Genomic DNA, 19157 nt, shown 5'->3' with positions numbered 1-19157 from the left:
GCGCCACCAGGGAAGCCCCATCCCTCAGATTCTTGAAGAGACTTCAGTCATCTCTGAATCCTTTTTCTTTCACCTAAATCCTAATGGCTTGCCGGGTCCTGAGGATCACATGGTAATGAATGAAATTGGGATTTGAGTTTCATAGGTGTTAAATAAAGGCCTTTCATTTCCCTGCTGGATAAGCCCCTCACCCAACCCTTTCAGTTCAAATGCCTGTGTGCTGGTCTGACCAGACAGACAAGAGCCATTCTGATGGCAGAGCTAGAGGGCTCAAGAGTTTTGCCGGTTTTCTTATCTGGCTGTCTGGGTTGGTACGGAGTGCAGGGCATGAGCTGGGGTTGGCTGGACTGCACTGGGCACAGCCAAGGAGGAGGTGGCCAGAGGCAGGTGGAAGGCAGTCGGAGGGAAGTACAGGCTCAGGTCATGGTGACCTCACTGCAGGAGCCACAGATGCTGCCACCCTCAGCAAGGCGGATCCCTCGCACACGGCCTCTAGTTCTGCTCAGTCCTGCAAACCCTTACCCTGGCTCCTAGTTTGCTGTCCAGGCCCTGTCCTAGGTTGTGGGGACACAGGGCTGAATAAGAAAAGGTCCATGAACTTAAGTAGCTCATAGTGTGGGGCAGAGGGAAGACATAGCAAGAGAGAGGACTGTCTCGGGTGCTGCTTATGATTCTAGCTGAATACTGTGTGGGTTTTTCCTCACAAGTTGTATGGCGTGTGTTGAGCAGGTGCATAGGAGACTTGTGCACTGGGAAGTGAGAGCTGCTGTTCCAGTAAAATGCTCTTTCCTGTGGGCCAATAGAGATTTCTTTAGATACCTGATCTCCTACCCTTCATTCCACTGTGACTCCATGTAGGTCCTGCTCCATTCTCAGGAGAACTCATGTCAGGCAGAAAGTCAGAGAACATTCTGGTTTTGGCCATGCTTTAAATAATTTTTCCAGCTTTACTGAAGTACAATTGACAAATAAAAATTGTATACACTTAAGGTGTACAGTGTGATAATTTAGTATACACATACATTGCAAAATGATTTAAAAATCAGGTTAACACATCTGTCACCTCACATGTACCATTTTTTTTAGGGAGAGCGGGATGAGAATGCTTACTCTCTGAGTAACTTCCAGTCTGTAATACGGTATTATTAATTGTAGCCAACATGCTGTACATTAGATCCCTAGAAATTATTCATCTTTTTTTGTATGCTTTGACCAACATCTTCCCGTTTCCCCCACTCCCAACCCCTGGCAACCACTGTTCTACTCTCTGGTTCTATGAATTAAACTTTTTTAGATTCCATATATAAGTTGAGATCATACAGTATTTATCTTTCTCTGTCTGACTTCTTTCACTTAGCATAATGTCTTCCAGCTTCATCCATCCATGTTGTTGTGAATGGGAGAGTTTTCTTCTTCCTCATGGCTGAATTTATATATATATATACACATTTTCTTTCTCTCTTTCTTTCTCTCTTTCTTTCTTTGTTTCTTTGTTTCTCTTTCTTTCTTTCTTTCTTCCTTCCTTCCTTTCCTTCTTTCTTTCCTCCTTCCTTTCTTTCTTTCTTTTTCATTCTTTCTTTCTTCTTTCTTTCTTTTTCTTTCTTTCTTTCTTTCTTTCTTTCTTTCTTCCTTCCTTCCTTCCTTCCTTCCTTCCTTTCTTTCTTTCTCCTTCCTTCCTTCCTTTTTTCTTTCTTTCTTTCTTTCTTTCTTTCTTTTCTTTCTTTCTTTCATTTTTTCTTTCTCATATTTTCTTTTGTCCATTCATCCATCAATGGACACTTAGGTTGTTTCCATATCTTGCCTATTGTGGATAATGCTGCAATGAACAGGGAAGTGCAGGTACATTTTGAGATACTCATTTCATTTCCTTTGGATATATACCCAGAAGTGGGATTGCTGGATCATATGATCAGTCTATTTTTAATTTTTTGAGGAACCTCCATACTATTTTCCATAATTGCAGTACCAATTTTTTTTTTAATTTAATTAATTAATTAATTAATTTATGGCTGTGTTGGGTCTTCGTTTCTGTGCCAGGGCTTTCTCTAGTTGTGGCAAGCGGGGGCCACTCTTCATCACGGTGCGCGGGCCTCTCACTATCGCGGCCTCTCTTGTTGCGGAGCACAGGCTCCAGACGCGCAGGCTCAGTAGTTGTGGCTCACGGGCCTAGTTGCTCCGTGGCATGTGGGATCTTCCCAGACCAGGGCTCGAACCCGTGTCCCCTGCATTGGCAGGCAGACTCTCAACCACTGCGCCACCAGGGAAGCCCTGCAGTTCCAATTTATATTCCTACAAACAGTGTACAAAGTTCTCTTTTCTCCACATCCTCACCAACACTTGTTATCTCTTGTCTTTTTGATAAAAGCCATCCTAACAGGTATGAGGTATATCTCATTGTGGTTTTGATTTGCATTTGCCAGATAATTAGTGATGTTGAGCACCTTTTCATATGCCTGTTGGTCACTTTATATCTTCTTTGGAAAAATGTCTATTCAGGCCCTTTACTAAATTTTTGAGTGTTTTTATTTTTGTGCAATTATTGAGTTGTGTGTGTTCCTTGTATATTTTAGATATTAACCCCTTATCAGATATATGCAAATATTTTCTCTAATTCTGTAGGTTGTCTTCATTTTGTTGATTGTTTCCTTCCCTCTATGTGGCCATGAGGGAAGGATGGACTTCTTTCAGACCTTTCTTTCAGGTCTGGACTCGGCTGAGCCGGCTGAGTCTCCTCCTAATGCTGGGAGGAGAATAAGGAACAGGTAGCCTTTTGCTATTCAAATAACATTATTTTTTCATTGTATCTTTGAGAGCTGTGGGTACTGTTTCAACCTCTGTATGTCCTTTCTGGTCTTAGTCTGCTGGGAAGGGCTCCAGGTTCTTCAACAGGAAGATGAGGAAAGGGAGGGACCATTTGTTTCTTTCTAAGAATTTCTTCTCCCTACCAATCAAAATTTCTCATAGTTCATCAACTGAGCTTGTCATTTTTTGTTTTTATTCCCCCCCCCCCCAGACATCTGGGGCACCATCCTAGATTGCCTTCCAGGGTCACTGGGAAGAGAGACATAAACATGGTTAAACTATAGGACTTAGCAATATGTGCTATCTTGGAGGCTTGAATAAAGTGCTACTGGGGCATCTTGTACATGCCATTCTCTCTTGAAATGCCCTCCACTTGGAAAACTCCTAGTCTTCATTTAAGACCCTGCTCAAAAATTGCCCCTTCTGTGAAATTCCCTGGATTAGTGCTTGAAGAGTTAGTTGCTTTATCCTTGGGGCCTGGTAGCACTTCATTCAGACTTCCGAGATAGCACGTACAGCCGTGTCTTACAATGTATTCATGTTCTGGACTTTTCCTCTAACAAGTCTGTGAAGCAATCTAGGGCAGTGCTTGTATGTTACTGTCAGTGTATCCCCAGAATCTAATATGATGGATGGCAATTAGAAGGTGCTCAACTTATGTTTCCTGGAAGATTAGGTAAGGCCGTCATGACTTAACTGCTTCTTCACTGGACCTAGTTCAGAGGGCAAGATAAGGCCAAAATATTGAGTTAAAATGAGGCTCTTAACCATATAGCCAGGTAAATTGACCTACTCAATTCAGGCCAAAGAAAGTGAGAACTCAAACCCTCCCCCAGTAGAGTGTATGTGTAGCATTATGTGGAAAACACTTTTCCAGTGATAACCAGCATCTCTACTAGGGCTTCTGAGATCTTACAGCTTTAGTCCAAGAGCTGCTCAGAGCCGTGATGGCCATGGCCTCTGTAGCAAACATTTTCCAGTGATAATTTGAGGCATATCATATGACATTGGTAGCTAAGGACCAGAATCTATGATCTGAGTTTTGAGATTCATAATCCCAGACATTGTTTTCTATTAATTTGTTATTTATTTATTTATATATTTATCCTGTTTCTGATTATTTATTTGAACACTAACATTCTAATTCAATTGGGTTATGTCCTCCAATAATACTTTTTAATTTATTTTTCTTTCTATTTCAAAACTGAGGTAACATTGATTTATAACATTATGTAAGTCTCATGTTTACAACATTATATTTCTACTTCTCTGTACCCTACAATGTGCTTACCAAAATGTATTTTCCATCCATCACCATACAATTGATTCCCTTTACTCATTTCAGCCTCCTCCCAGCCCCTTCCCCTCTGGTAACCACTACTCTGTTCTCTGTACCTATGTGCTTATTTTTCTTTGGTTTGGTTTGTTGTTTCATTTTGTTTGTGTTTGTTTGTTTGTTTATTAGTTTTTTATATTCCACATGTGAAATATATGTGAGTGAAATCATATGGTGTCTTTATCTGTCTGACTTATTTCACTTAGCATAATACCCTCAGGGCCTCTATTTATTTATTTTCAAGTAGAGGAAGCTTAATGGAACTGAGTAAACTGCTACTTGAGCACGGAGAATCTCACTGGATGATATTTAGAAAGATGATCATTTGATAGAATGTGTGCTATACATCTTTGTGTGTATATACGATACACACAGTTCAAACCACTATTGAGGAGTATATACTTCAGCTTTATCACCAAATACCATAAAAATTGCAGTTAGAAACCTCCACATGACGTCCTCCCCTGTGGATCTTGGCAGTATGTCAAGCGCAAATACATATACAAGGTTCAATTAGATTTGTCTGCATAATATTTTGGACTTGGTTTAGATGACTGGTTCTCAATGGGGGAAGTGCTGCCCCCTAGGGACATTTTGGAAAACAGAGAGAGTGGTTTTGGTGTCACAATGATTGGAGGTTATTTGTGGCATTCAGTGGGTGGGTGCCAGGGACATTAGACATCCCTGTAGTACATGGATAGTCCCACTAGATGAATCCTCTTGCATCCTGCTTGACTCTTGAATGCCTGGCCAAACATTCATGTAGCTGAAAAACCCATTTATAATGATCCAAGTCTAGGAGCTGATTCTATTTTAAATATAAATGCTGAACCACAAAAGTATTTTTTGTATACTTCAAATATACTCCCTAAGAATGCAACTTCTTTGTTTTTGAAGGAAGATTGTCTTTTGATTTGTTTGCAAATTTTACCAAGAGTTGCTTCCCATTTTGGAAAGTCATGCCATTGATGGCAATACTGCTTACAGTATTTGAGTCACGCATACACACACCTCTACTGGTCTGCGTTTGGAGCTATTGTAGTCATGCCGACTCTACGAATATATACTACTTTACTTTGATAGCACTGAATTCAAAATGTCAGTATAGAGGAAATACCTGTAATGTTTGTTGAATATTTTCTTATTACTCTTAAATCCAAACTTATTTATCAGAAGTAGGTTCAGGCATTTGATTGCTTCATTTTACTTGATCTTTTTTTTCTTTTTTTTTTTACTTCACTCTTTTAATGTAGTTGTGTCAGAAATATTTATACGTTAAAATTCATTTTATTCAGTGTAAGTTATTTTCTTTTTTAATATTATAGACAGGACATTAACTTTTTTTGAAATTATGTAAGGTAGGTCATACTATATTTGAATTTTCAGTACAAAATATTTGCTATCAAAATGGGACTTATGGGACCGACAGGATTGAGAACGACAGATTTAGATAAACAAAAGAGCAATTGGGACACAGGAAAGGCTTACCTTTTGAGTACAGTGAGAAGTGGCATCAAAATGGATCATTGGGAGTGATAGAAAGTTTAAAATAAGAAACTTGTAGGGTAGAACAGTTGAAGGAGTTGGCTTCTTCAATAGTACTCATGTTTATCTAGTACTTACTCTGTGTCAGATACATTGTTGAGAAATGCTCCTTATTACAGCCTCTCACTGATGGCACAGGTGTGCTCTTATCCTCAATGGTGACCCTGAATCTTGCCCCAGACCACATAGGCCACGGGGGCAGAGCCCAGATTAGAATTCATGTTTGTCATCCACAGAGCCTACCCTCTTAAATATACCACATTAGTAGAAAAGAAACTTGAACTCTTCTGCAGAAAAGAAACTTGAGCTTTTCTTGCCACCTACTGGAAAGGGTCTCTGTTGAATGAGTTGAAGGGCATCTGACAAGCTTACGGGCTCAGATAGCTTTGGTTTGTGTTCCTGCCTCCAGCTGTGGCTGTGATCTACGGAAAAGCTGTGCTGGGCTGGGGTTTAAGAAGCGTACATTTCCTTTCCCATACACAGGCCTGCTCCCTTTCCTGAACACATCTGGGGGGGCATGTCCATTTTGAAATATTTACACATGTACCACATTTCAGCAATTAAATGACATGAATACTACTCAGTATTTAGAATCTAGGGTAAAACTTCGAGTTCTATATCAGAGCTGACCTTAACACAGGAAGTATATATTTTATGATGGTTAATAGACCATCAACTAATAGCTGTTATTAGTATGAAATGTTTGTATTAGTTATAATAAATAGACAACCCAACATTTATCCATCTTGCATGATACTTCCCAGATGGAGTTAATGAATTGGGGAAGTGACGGCTGGTTTTCCACTTACGGCTGGTTGGTTAAAAGTCCCTTAGATTTCAATGGGGACATAATGGATCAGGGAGGCAAGAGCAGTGAGAAGAGAAGTCTTGGGGATGTGTGAAAGGTACCTTAGCATTGGCAGAGGTGCAGCCTGTATCTGGGTGCTGCTATCAGCAGGGCCACATTTCTTGGAGGCTTTGGACCTTCAACCTGGAGAGACTTAAGGAAGAGACCTAAAAAAACCTTTCCTGTACTCCAGAGAAACCACTGGGGTGTCCTGATCAGGAAAAGTCTGGTTTTGGTGTGCTGGGAGTCCGGTCATCATCAGTATGTATTTATGTCCTCCATGAAGAGGCAGTGTAGTAATGTGATTAAGAACAAGGGCTCTGGAGATAGGTAGTTCTTTTCAAGGTGGGTAAGCTCAGATAAGTTGCTTGAACTCTCTATGCCTTAGTTTTCTCACCTAAAAAATGGGGATCACAGTGGAGCTATCTGATAGGTTAGTTGTTGGATTAAATGAGGTGATTTATGTACCTTGCTTCGTAGATTTACATGGACTAGTACATGTTACATTGAGCAGGTAGTAGGTACTCAATAGATGTTAGCCGCTACTATTCTTCATTCAAAAATGGGGTTAATAGAAGTACCCACTCACAGAACTGTTGTGAAGATTGAATCAACTAATCTATCTAAAGTGACCAGAACAGTGCCTGCCATATTGTAAGTAATAAATATTAGTTATTATTATTATTAATATTGTTATTGTTACCACTGTGGGAGGATAGCAAACTTGAAGAGTCTAACACAGTATCAAATTTAAAAATAGAGTCACAGTGACCTAAATGGGAAGGAAATCAAAAAAGAGTGGGTATATGTATACATATAACTGATTCACTTTACTGTACAGCAGAAACTAACACAACATTGTAAAGCAACTATACTCCAATAAAAATTTTTTAAAAATTAAAAACAAATAAAAATAGAGTCACAAATGTAGAGAAAAAGTTTATGGTTACCAAGGGGGGAAGGGGAGATGGGATGAATTGGGAGATTGGGATTGACATATATACACTGCTATGTATAAAATAGATAACTAATGAGAACCTACTATATAGCACAGGGAACTCTACTCAGTGCTTTGTGGTGACCTAAATGGGAAGGAAATCTAAAAAATACTGGATATATGTATACATATAACTGATTCACTTTACTGCACAGCAGAAACTAACACAACATTGTAAAGCAACTATACTCCAATAAAAATTAATTTAAAAAAAGAAAAAAATCATTCACATTTAAGTATTTTCATACTAATACCATGTGTTCTGATATTTGATTTTCTAAATATATGGCAATGGCTCATATGTATAAACATCTATATGTATTAGAGCTTGAAAACTCCCCACATGCTACCCCTGTTTTTGCCTATCATTGTTACAGTGGAGTTACATTTGAATATATGGCTTTCTTTAAGGACTAAAATAAATGTCTTGTGTGTCCATGGCTAATATACACTTGAGTCTCTGGGATATTTATGGGAAGTGGGCAATGGCTTTCTTTTTTTTTAATAACTGAGCAAATAAAATCTCAGAATAAGTGTGGGGTTGAAAAATTAGAGAATGTTAAGTGTGACCTGGAAGGGAACTTAGAGCCTTCTATTCCAAGCTCTCATTTTACAGATGGCTCAGAGAAGTTCAACAACTTGTCCAAGGTCAGATGGCTATTGAATTGCAGAGCAGGGGCCTAATCGTTCACCAGTGCTCATCTGGGGATTACTTATTTGATTTGTTAGGATGCCCTGGGTTGATGGAGCTGGGACCAGAAGCCGGCTCTGCTCCATTCAGTCTGGTTCCATAGGGTCACCTCAGGGGGTAGGCAAGAAGATCAGTGGAGAGTTTAGGCACAGAGTGGCCCCAACCCATGACCAAGTTGTGTCATGCTCTCCTTTGGTCTTTGGATACTTGCAGGATGTAGACAGAAGAGTCCTGTATTCGGAATCAAAAGACCCTGGCCCTACCCTTGGCTCTGTTTTTCTGCCCCAGGTTTACTGAGGTATAATTTACATAACAGTAACCTTTTTCAGTTCACAGTTCTTTGAGTTTTGAAAAATATATACAGTCATGCATTGCCACAACAATCAAGATAGAGATCAGTCCCATCACCCCAAAATCGCTTTGTGCTTTTTGTATTCAACTTTCCCCTCCCCCCGACACCCAACTTCTGGCAACCACTGATCTATTCTGTCTCTATAGTTTTGCCTTTTCTAGAATGTCATATAAATGGAATCATACCAGATGTAGCCTTTCGAGTCTGGCTTCTTCCATTTAGCACAATGCATTTGAGATGTGTCCTGGCTGCATTCTTAGCATCTGCAGGTCCTTCGGTAAGTTGCTTAACTTTTAGCCTCAGTGTCCTCATCTGTAAAATGGGCATAACACTTGCCTTGCATTTGTGTCGTTGTGGTTAGGAAGAAAGAATGCACACCAATGTGCATTGGGTCAAAGGAAAAGTAAGTATACAAGTGTAATTGTTATTCTTGTTATGAGGTTGCCTTTTGAAGAGGCTCCAGGTGCAAAGGCAATCCTAACTGAAGCAAAACCCCTGCAGAGCCTTTGTTCCTCTGATGAGCAGGTCAGGGTCTAGCATCACTGTTAACTCTTCCCCAGCCAAAAGCTTCCACAAGCCGGTTCCAAGGATCGAAATATTGAGGAAAACATCCAGACAGGGACTATCACCAGGCGAAATAGCTCTCTGGCTTTTTGCCTCCAACAGGCAATTCTGGAGGGGTTGGGAAGGCTAACCTGTAGATGAACTACTCTGATCTGTTTGGATGAAGGAGCTTTGCAAAACACTACCACTAACATTGATAATAATTTATAATAGTAATAACGTTGTGGAAAAAAATATGATTATCTAACATAAGGAGCACCAAACAGTTTGACAAAAAGATAGGGCCTCTCTTGGCTTAAAATGCACGGGGGACGAGGGGAGGACTTCCCTGGTGGTCCAGTGGTTAAGACTTTGCCTTCCAATGCAGGGGGTGCGGGTTCGATCCCTGGTCAGGGAGCTAAGATCCCACATGCCTCATAGCCAAAAAACCAGAACATGAAACAGAAGCAATATTGTAACAAATTCAATAAAGACTTTAAAAAAAATGGTCCACATCCCCCCCAAAAAAAATCTTTAAAAAAAAAAAGCACAGTGGGGGAGCATGGAATCCAGATTTGCATTTCCTTCTGTGTGTGATTCTGAGTTACAGAACACATATGACCAATATACATTCCCTGGGCAGTTTTGCCTGAATGTGGAACAGAAAGGCCAGTCTTCGATACTGCCCTCCCATCCAATTGGCACGTGGGTGGCACACAGCAAGACAGGTGCATACCAGAAGAGAGAGAAAAGCTGACTGGGATTCAGGAGCCCTGGGTGCCCTATCTGGCCGTGCCGTTAATTGTGACTTCACGCTTGTTCCTCACCCATGGAAAAAGGGGCTGTGATAAGTCACCCCAAAGGGATCTCAAGTGACCCCCATGAATGATAGAGCGGCTGACCCCCAGCTCTGTGTACCAAAGCGGGGCGGGGGGGGCAGAAAGCAACAACCCTGAGCCTTTGAGTGAAATCCTTCAGAGCTCACTCTTTCCAGCACTAGCTGAATAAGATTCCAATAAACATATTGCTGAAATGTTTGTTTCCGGGTGTCATTTTAGACTTCAAGTAGCTAAAACAGATCCGGCTCCTATATATAGATACTGCATTTGGTTGTGTTCTGGAAGGCTTTTATTACTATGCTCCCTGGCCGGCTCCCAGCTGAGCTTTTCCCTCAAGGGATCAGATTTTGGAATCAGAAAGTCAGAAAGGATCAGTGACCATATTCAGGGGTCTCTCTCCCTCCCTCTCTCCCCACTGTAGCTCTCTACTGCAGGTGGACGCCAGCGTGGACTGGCTTCTTCCTTTGCTCAAAGACTCTTAATAATAACGATGACAATGCTGATGGAAACTGACCAGCCCCACTATGGCAGCAAATACAAGCAAAACAGCCCTGACGTCCTGGGCTTAAAGGAAACATAGTATAATTTGGGTTGAAATGAAGTGCAGATTGTCACAAACAGCTTAATCTTTAGATAAGAGGACGCAGGGCTCTCTGAGGATAGAAGCAAAGAAAGGGGCTATTAAGGGTGGGGTTTTATTTGGAGGGTGGGTAGGTGGGTTCTGAATTTTACTTCTGAATTCTCCAGGGGAAGATAATGCTGGGAACAAAAAGGTGCATGAAGGAAGGTGGAGGTGGGGATTGGAGGAAGAGATGTGGGCAGGGAAGGAGGAAGGGATAGGGGTTTACTTAAAGAAACAAGGTTGCACCCTGGCAATCTAATTTTTTTCAGTGTGTCCGATCACTAAGAGTGAGTCCCTCCACTGTGTGCCCTTTGTTTTCTGTGTGTAAAACCAAACCTCTACCCCATTTTATAGTGTGTCCCTTCACCTGCCTCTCTGACTCCTTTATGTTTAACCATCATGGATCTAACTGCCTTCCTGGTCTCCATATTTTATGTGCCTCACCACCCCTTTCTCTTTTTCTCTTCCTCTCTGTCTCATTCTTCCCTCCTCTCTTCCCTGCTTTTCTTTTTCAGTCCTTTCTCCTCCCAGACTCTTGTCTTTTCCCTTCGTCCCCCTCCCCTCCCCCTTCCATTTCTCCCCTTTCCTCTTCCATCCCTCCCCTCCCCCCTTCCCCCCTTTCCTTCTTTCCTCCCTCCTCCCCCTTCCCCTCCTCCTCTTTTCCCCTCGCCCCCTTCTGTCCTTCTCCCCTTCTCTCCTCTCTCCACGTCCCCATCTCCCCATCCCCTCTCCCTCTCCCCTCTCTTCCCTCCTTCCCCTTTCCCTCCCTCTCCCTCTCGGTCCTTGTTTATCTGTAAGCTCCAATTTCTTGCCTTATAGATTTACCTGCAGAACAAGACACCGCTCCTCTTGCAAAAACTGTTTAAGAAATCCATATCCTCTCCCTTCATTCCTTGGGCATTTCAGAAATGATATTCCTCCCCCAACTACCCCCGTCAAAATAAAATAAATTCAGCCAGCTCCTGCTGTGTGTCCTTAAATCCATTCCCTCTAGCTTCGCTGGTTTGAAAGCCTGTACCCTAGAAGGGGCCTCCTGCATTTGCTGGCAACCCTGCTCGAGTCTGATCGCCACAGATAGTGCTTTGGAGTGAAAAAAAGGGGGAAAAACCCTCTCGTTGGAGATTTCAAAACAGATTCTACCAGTTTTCAAATCTGTGCACTTGTGAAGTGGCAGGGTTTGGGGAAGAGGCGTAGGAGACTTGGGGTGTGGGTGTTTGTCATAAACAAATAAGCCACAGAATTTATACATATATATAAATGTGCGTTTCCTTTGGCATGTTTGGTGTCTTTCTCCCTGGCATCCAGGGTGGGTGGTGTGCAAGTCTGACTTCTCTCACACTTTGGCTGGGGTCTGGTGTGTGACCGTGTGCGATGGAATTGAGGAGGGGGTTGCTGGGTCTTTGATGATTCACTTGACAGATTATTTGAATCCAGCCCACCTTTCCGCACATGTCAAACAGATGGGATCATTGTTAAAGCCTTGGGAGAGCCGTGGCTGAGCGGTGGGTAAGGCAGGGAGGGGAAGAGAGGAGGGGGACCGAGGGGAGAGGGGGCACCTTCCAGTAGCTTTGTGTTTTCACAGGTTGGAACTGACAGGAGCCCTTCTTCCCCGTGGGGGGTATTTTGGGGGCATGGGGCTGATGAGGGGTGGGATGGAAAGGAGAGAGAGAGGTGGGGTGTTGGTGGGCAGGGTTATGATGTCACAGCAAAAGTTACAACAGGAGGAAAACACAGAAATGGTTCAACATTTTTTTTTAAACTTTGGACTGCCAAGAGCTGAAGGAGAGTGGTGAGCAAAGGAATGAAGGGGAGAAGAGAGAAACTAAACTGGAAGCTTGAGTTTTGTGTAGCTTCTTGAAACCTTATGAATGGATTACTAGCAGCTGAGAGCCAGGAGAGACCTATAGGGGATGCAAGATCATTCACATACTAAAAGGGGGAGAAAAGCACGGCGGAACTCTTCTTCCTTGCTGTGTTATCCCTCCTTCCTGAAATGAATGGTATGAAACCTTTTTCTGAGGGTCCTGGGGGTGGCATGAGGGAGGGGGGCGTTTACTTCTCCTCTTCTTACCTGGGTATCTTCCCTTCATTTAAACGAAGGTTCCTCTCCTTCCTTCCCTCCTTTCTTTCCTGGTTTCTCTCTCTCTGTCTCTGTCTATCTCCTCTGCTTTTCTGTCTTTCTCTGTAATCTCCCCCCTACCCCCTACCAAAGCCCCAATTTCTATTGAGCTGCTTCGGGGTGAGGGGGAGGGAAAAGGGCTGAGTCAGAAAAGTGAAGGGAGACAGGGAGATGATAAGAGGAAAAAGGACAGTCTAGGATTGAGGGATTTCTGTGTAGTGGTATCCACGTGCCTGAATTGATATCTTCTTTGGGGACTCGCTTTGAGGCTTCAGTGGATGCTGCTTAGGGAAACAGGGCATGCCAGGGATGGGGTGCTTAGGATACAACATTCTTAAAGCACATAAGTCAGTTATTAGCTAGAGGAGAGGAGTTTAGAAGACGATGAGGAGACCCAAGGCAAAAGAGGCAGTGTGATCTTACTCCAAAGTATGTGGGCTGCATGTTTTATATGTGGGCACACAAGCAGTGATTTTAGAACTGTAAGTGATTTTTCTTACTATTGAATGAAGGACCCAATATATTTCTCTACCTGTTTTGTACTCACCTGTGGTCAAACATCCTTACCTGTGTTGAGAATTCAGAATCATGCTGTGTGTGTGTGTGTGTGTGTGTGTACATGCACTTATGTTTAGGCGGTAGGACTCTTTGAGATAGCTTACATCTAGGCAAACATTATTATGGAGGTTAAAATCACATTATTTACTTCCACATTCTATCCATTCATTTCAAATCAATTTAAAAAATAGCTGCTTTGGACTAGCTATTTATTTTTGTAATTTACTTATTTTGAGCATCTCTTTTGTTTATTTGCTCATTCAGCATATGGTGACTTTTAGTAACTTCAGAGTGAGAAACTTGAGCGAGAATAAGAAGACCTGTATCGTACAAATCCATGGCATTTCCATTGAATGCTTCTTGCAGCAGGATAATTGATTTCTCCTTTCTCCCAATGTCTAATATAAAGTGAATTTTGGGTATTGTTCTTTTAAATAAGAAAAAATACAGGAGGTGTGCAGCAAAACAAAAGAAAGATGAAGTGGTCCCTAAAAGCCTGGTGTGGATTTATCACGCAATAAGCAAGTCTGTTCACAACACATGTGTGAGTCTGTGTGTGTGTGTGTGTGTGTGTGTGTGTGTGTGTGTGTGTGGAGAGAGAGAGAGAGAGAGAGAGAGAATACACACAGAAAAGAGTGCTCCAAAACAGTATTGATTGTTGGCTATTGATTGTGTAGGCTGCAGCTGCTGGAAGAGAAAGCAAGAAATGTTTACTGGGGAAACCAAGAGTGGCGTCTGTCCCCTGTGCCTCAGTGAGGTGGGGAGGTTTTCAGGAGGGAGGAGGGGACAGAGAGTAGGTGGAGAGATGCACCGAACTTATTAGCTTTGACATCATCATTGTCTTTAAATGAAACAAACAAGAAGATAATTACAGGCAGAGAGAAAGGGAGAGAAGGGGAGCAGGAGGGACCGGAGAGAACAGGTCCCCTGAAGGCTATGCTCTTCTTCTCGCTCTCTTTTCCATCTTCCCAGGGACCCACAAGACTCACAGAAGGTGAAGTCAAGGGCTCTCAGACTCATAAGGTTACTAGGACACCAGACTGGCACCCCAAAGGAGAACTTTACGAAGACTTACAACACAGCAACAAGTTAGAAGGGGATAAAACAAACAAACAAACAAAAAAAACCTTTAACACTCACCAACCCCAAGCACGGAGCTGAGGGAAACATTCTGACCTGCACAGGCAGACTGGAGGCTGGATGGAGAGCTGGCTGAGGAGGACATCTGGAGAGTGAAGGTTAAGTACCAGCTGGGATTTTTGTGCCCCCAGATTCTTTTTGGCTTTTTAGATAATAAGCATCGAATTCTGTGTGTCTGTATACCAGTGTTCCTTGCAGTTTATTGGAAGGTGGATGTATTTGAGGTTAAAGACTACAAAGAGAAGGTAACTCCTAGGGAAGAAAGAAGGAGAGAGTAAAGAAAATTAGAAGCTAAGATTCTTTGTAATGACTTCAGGTAGTGAGTGGTATGTTTGTGAGTGAGCGTGTATTTGAGAGGATTTGGCTTATGCCCAGGTGTCCCTCTTCTAGTATCAGCGAGGGGAGGGGCTATTGAAGAAAGAAAAAAAGAAAAAGAAAGAAACCTGAGCTCTCTGGAAGAAATTCATAGGAACCCAGAGAAACGAACTTCATTCTGCAAGGACTAAACTAGAGCAAGGAGAGAGAGAGGTCAAGGGAGAAGGGTGAGGGAAACACATACGGTGGGTGAGGTACAGAGGCCGCCCTGGCCCAGCACCCAGTGCAGGTAGCCAGAAGAGGTTCTCTTTTGGGGCTACTTGAAAAAGTTTGGTCCGTGAACAAAACAGTTTGCCCGGTGACTGTGAATCCACTGCTAGCTGTCTCTTTCTCTTCTCTCCATCACCCCGGTGTGGTACCCAGAAGTTGACTTCTGGTTCTGTATAAAGAGCCAGCGGAGGTATGATGTGCTTAAAGATTCTGAGCATAAGCCTGGTGATTCTGGCTGGGTGGGCGCTCAGTACCGTCAGCTCTGAGCTGGGCTGGACACACAAGAGATCCTTGGCTCGAAGAGGACACCTGAGTCAGGTGCTGTTGGAAGGAGAACGCTGTTGGCTGGGGGCCGAGGTTAGAAGACCCAGAGCTGCTCCTCGGCGTCACCTCTTTGGGGTCTACCCCAGCAGACCTGGGAACTACCCGAGGCCCTACCCTGCGGCGGGTCAAGGAACGTACCATGCAGGGCGCAGTAAGCCAGACGCCGAAGGAATGGCTGTGAGTTCTGTTCCCCCACACCTGACTGGAAGTGCAGGAGTGACAAGTGAGGCTGAGCGGCCAGCTGCCCTGTGGGTAGGGGATGGTCCTACTGGGCAGTCGGAGCTACTACTGGGAGATGATGACACTTATCTTGGCGATCAAGGTTCCAAGGAGCCTCTAGGTGAGGCTGGGACTCAAGAACACGGAGCCTTGGCTGCCACCAAGATCACCACCTTCCCACGCCAGAAGGAACCCGGACCAGAGACCCAAAGGAAGGGCCGGACCAAGACCAGGCGTCGTCGCCAGGTGGCGAAGGGGCGGGCAGGAGGTGTGCAGGGAGACCCCAATGTTGCTCCCCGGCACTTCCAACCTTGGTCTAAGCATCCCCTTATGCATGGGGTCAGAACCAGCTCTTCGGAGGGCAGCATCCGGAATGGTGGAGGGGACCCCGACTGGGAAGCAGAGACCTTTAGCCCCCAAGGAGGATTGCCTGTCTTGTACTTCTCTGGGAGGCGGGAGCAGCTGCTGCTACGTCCAGAAGTGCTGGCTGACATTCCCCGGGAGGCGTTCACAGTGGAAGCCTGGGTGAAACCGGAGGGAGGACAGAACAGCCCAGCCATCATTGCAGGTAATAACCCACTCCTGGGCTTTCCGTAGTCCGCGGGGGTAGGGTTGGCTTCCTTTTTTGACGAGGTTAGACTTTGGGGGCAAGGAGGGGAAAGGGACAGAGCAGGAGGGCCAGGGAGGGCTGGCTGAGCAGAGAGGGGGAAGGGCCTTTATTCATCTGCACAGCAGGATTCCAGACATCATCTACCTTAATGACTCTGTAACCACAAGAGCATTCGTCCCTTGTATTGATCTCATGTGGTTCTATACATTGTGCTGGCACTTAGGAGACCTCCGGCTCACTCTCTTATCCCTCTTTAAAGGGGAAGATCTCTGGTTCTTTGTCAGTGGGGAAGAGGTGTCACACTCCATTTCTCATAGTCCTGTATGAGATACCCAGGCAACTTTGAAACTACATGAAAGTGTAAAGACCTGGGCAGTGAGTCAAGCCTGGGCTGGGCCAGGCAGCGAGAGAGCAAGGCTGCCAGGTGCACAGCCAATGGGTCCTGGTTGGTTTCCTTTTCTTTGAGCAGCCCTGGAATGTAGCAGAAAGCTACTACCTTGTCCAGGTCCTTGAGTCCCCTTTGCTTTGTCCTAAAAATCACGAGTGAGTCCAGCCTAGGAATAGCAAGGTCGACTGGAAAAGGTGGGCACTCACAAGCCAGGACCCTGGTTTCTAGCCCTGGCCGTTGTAAAAGGGACCTAAAATGCACCTTGTATAACTCTATGGTTTTAATCAGGGGCAGTGTTTGGGAACACTACCCACATTTATTTTACTCTATACCCAGATCTTGGCTTTCATGGAAAGTCACCCAGAAAGACAAAGAAAAGAGTGGGGTTAGGAATGTCTCCTTTGCCTTACTTCGGGGGTGGGGGGATTGGTTTCAGGCAAGGGATGGTTGGGGGTTAGAAGTGATACTTCATCATTCAGTTTCTCATTATCCCTCTGGAGCCCCCCGTGACAGAACCTCACACAAGGCTAGGCACCGAGTAGAACCATTTAAATCTTATTAATCCGGATTGTCCACAACACCGTTTGATGTTTGCCAGTCCTATGACATCGATGGGGTAACAGAAGGAATGAGAGGTATGCCAGAGGCAGACTGGGAATGGAACTCCAGAACCCCTCAAAGGCTTGACAGCTCCCCGTATTAAAAACTTCTCAGGTTACTGGATGCCTGCAAATAAGTTTCAGACTAGAGAAAGAAATCTGGAAGGAGGGAGCCTCTTGCAATGGGGTGTTGCTGGAACATCCCTTCCGGACACACTGTCTCCCCCTCTTTGGCTGTGATTTCTCTTTTGGAAGCTGGGATTCCCAGACACTGAGTGCTCTAGAGTCTTGTGGTTTTGCGTGATTTTATTTTAGGGTGGGAGAGGGTGAAGGGAGGGGATAGAGAAGGGGCTGGGCTGTGAGATAGGTGGGGGCAGAGAAAGAGTAGAAGGAAATCCTTATTCTGGGGCCAAATGGAAGAAATAATGAGATGATTATCTGATCAGAGTTGGCAGCTTCACAGTTTTTCCCAGATGACATCTTCTTGCTGCCTAATCTCACTTCCTAGTACCCATCTGCCAGGGAAACTGTGTGCTTGCAGTCTAGACCGGGGCCTACCACTCTGCTTACCCCTCCTCTGGCAGTAGCGGCATAGGGACCTGGGATCAGTTCCCTGGCTCTGAAGAATCAGAGAAGGATCCAGCAGGAATATAGGAGGGAGGCTCTAAGAGACCAGTGCTTTGAGTTGTTAAAACCCAAATCTGAGGGAACAGATTCTGGACAGTGGGTACCTGACCCCTCTTCCCATCCCTTTCATGTCCTTCTGTCTTATGCTCTGCAGTGGGGAGAACAGGGTCAGGATTTGATTCCAATTACAGCCTTCCTTGATGCACCTCCTCCCTTGCCCCCCCACCAAGCCCGTACATCTCCCTCCCGTGCCCACCTCCACCCCCGCCACCCTGCCACAGCACACACTCAGATCCTTCTCCAAAGTGCCCATCTGAATCCTCATAACCTCCCTAAGCATGTAAAATTAGGCAGGAAATCTTTCGCAGACAGTCTAGCTTCGGAGGTTTCTTTCTCTTCAAATCAAAGTGTTCCTGGGGGTGTGCTGGTATTTCCCCTATAGGGCCACACCAGGAAGGTGGAGGGCAGGGAATACCCAGGTCTATCTCCTCTCCACCTCCCACCCTGTATATCTGTTCAGATTTGTGCACATCAGAAAATATTCAGGAAAGATTTAGGGTAAAAGTCTGGGAGAGATGGGGCCTGGGAACAAGGCTTTCATTCTTTAGGGTTCTAGCAACCGGGTTCCCAAGGACATAGGCATCCTTGTGTACTCATTGTGAGCTCCGTACACTTCCCCTGGGGGCCCCAGGGCTGAGAACCATGAAGGGCCAAGGCTAGTCCCCCCCGCCTACCCCCGGAATAAAGGTCTCCGATTCGCTAATTTACTCACTCCTACCAACAGATCAGCCCAAATTCCCTCTCTGACCCTAGCACTGGTCCTTTTATTTGGTCACTGCCTGTTCCTGGGCTGGTTGGCCTTCAGCTGTGCAGAATGACCACAATTGAATTGTGTTCCTGAGAGCTAAATACAATTCAACCATGGAAGTTCTGCTGCTTCACTGAGGATAACCCAAGATGCTGCAAAACTTGGCTCCCATACTCTTCTCCAACAGCTCTCAAACCTCAGATTCTACCTACTTAACATAGACCCAGTTTCCCGGTTCTCCATCTACCAAACTTGGGGCATTTTCTCCTCGGCAGATATATTAAGTGATTCAGCTGTACCAGCCCTTGCCCTTGTAGAGGAACCCCCCCTGAGATGGGAGGCCTCAGGGAATACTTCCCACACAGGGCACTAGGTGGCAGCGTTGCTTCGTGCACAGGAGAGTAGGCGGCGCCTTGGAAGCCACGCAGTGGGGAATGTGTCTGGTTTCTCGGAGGGCTGTCCTTTCCCCCCGCCTCCGGGAGGTATTTAATCATCCCCTCCCAGAGCATTGTCGGTGGGCATCCCTTAGGGTCAGCTTCATACAAGTCTTTTTGCAGGGCCTATGTGAAAGGGCTAAAGTGGCATTCTTTGGGTTGTGACTAACTG

General features: G+C 44.6%; 1 protein-coding gene across 8 annotated transcripts in view; it reads left to right on the top strand.

Annotated features, from left to right (window-relative positions):
* The window catches only part of PAPPA2 (pappalysin 2), a 432894-nt gene that overhangs the window by 116185 nt on the left and 297552 nt on the right, over positions 1–19157 (top strand). For 5 of the 8 annotated variants that reach the window (XM_082355821.1, XM_082355820.1, XM_082355819.1 and 2 more), the window contains 2 exons: positions 8717–8847; positions 14224–16087. The exons of 1 other annotated variant lie outside the window; for it this stretch is intronic. In XM_082355821.1, coding sequence (XP_082211947.1) covers positions 15169–16087 — 919 coding nt within the window. In that variant the 5' untranslated portion in view covers positions 8717–8847; positions 14224–15168. The remainder of the gene's footprint in view (positions 1–8716; positions 8848–14223; positions 16088–19157) is intronic. 2 more of the 8 variants (XM_082355817.1, XM_082355823.1) reach the window with 2 other exon arrangements.

Source organism: Balaenoptera borealis (assembly GCF_965194805.1).
Source record: "Balaenoptera borealis genome assembly, chromosome: 1".
NCBI lineage: Eukaryota > Metazoa > Chordata > Mammalia > Artiodactyla > Balaenopteridae > Balaenoptera > Balaenoptera borealis.
The sequence above is the reverse complement of the archived record's forward strand: the minus strand, read 5'-3'. Positions and strand labels throughout refer to the sequence as shown.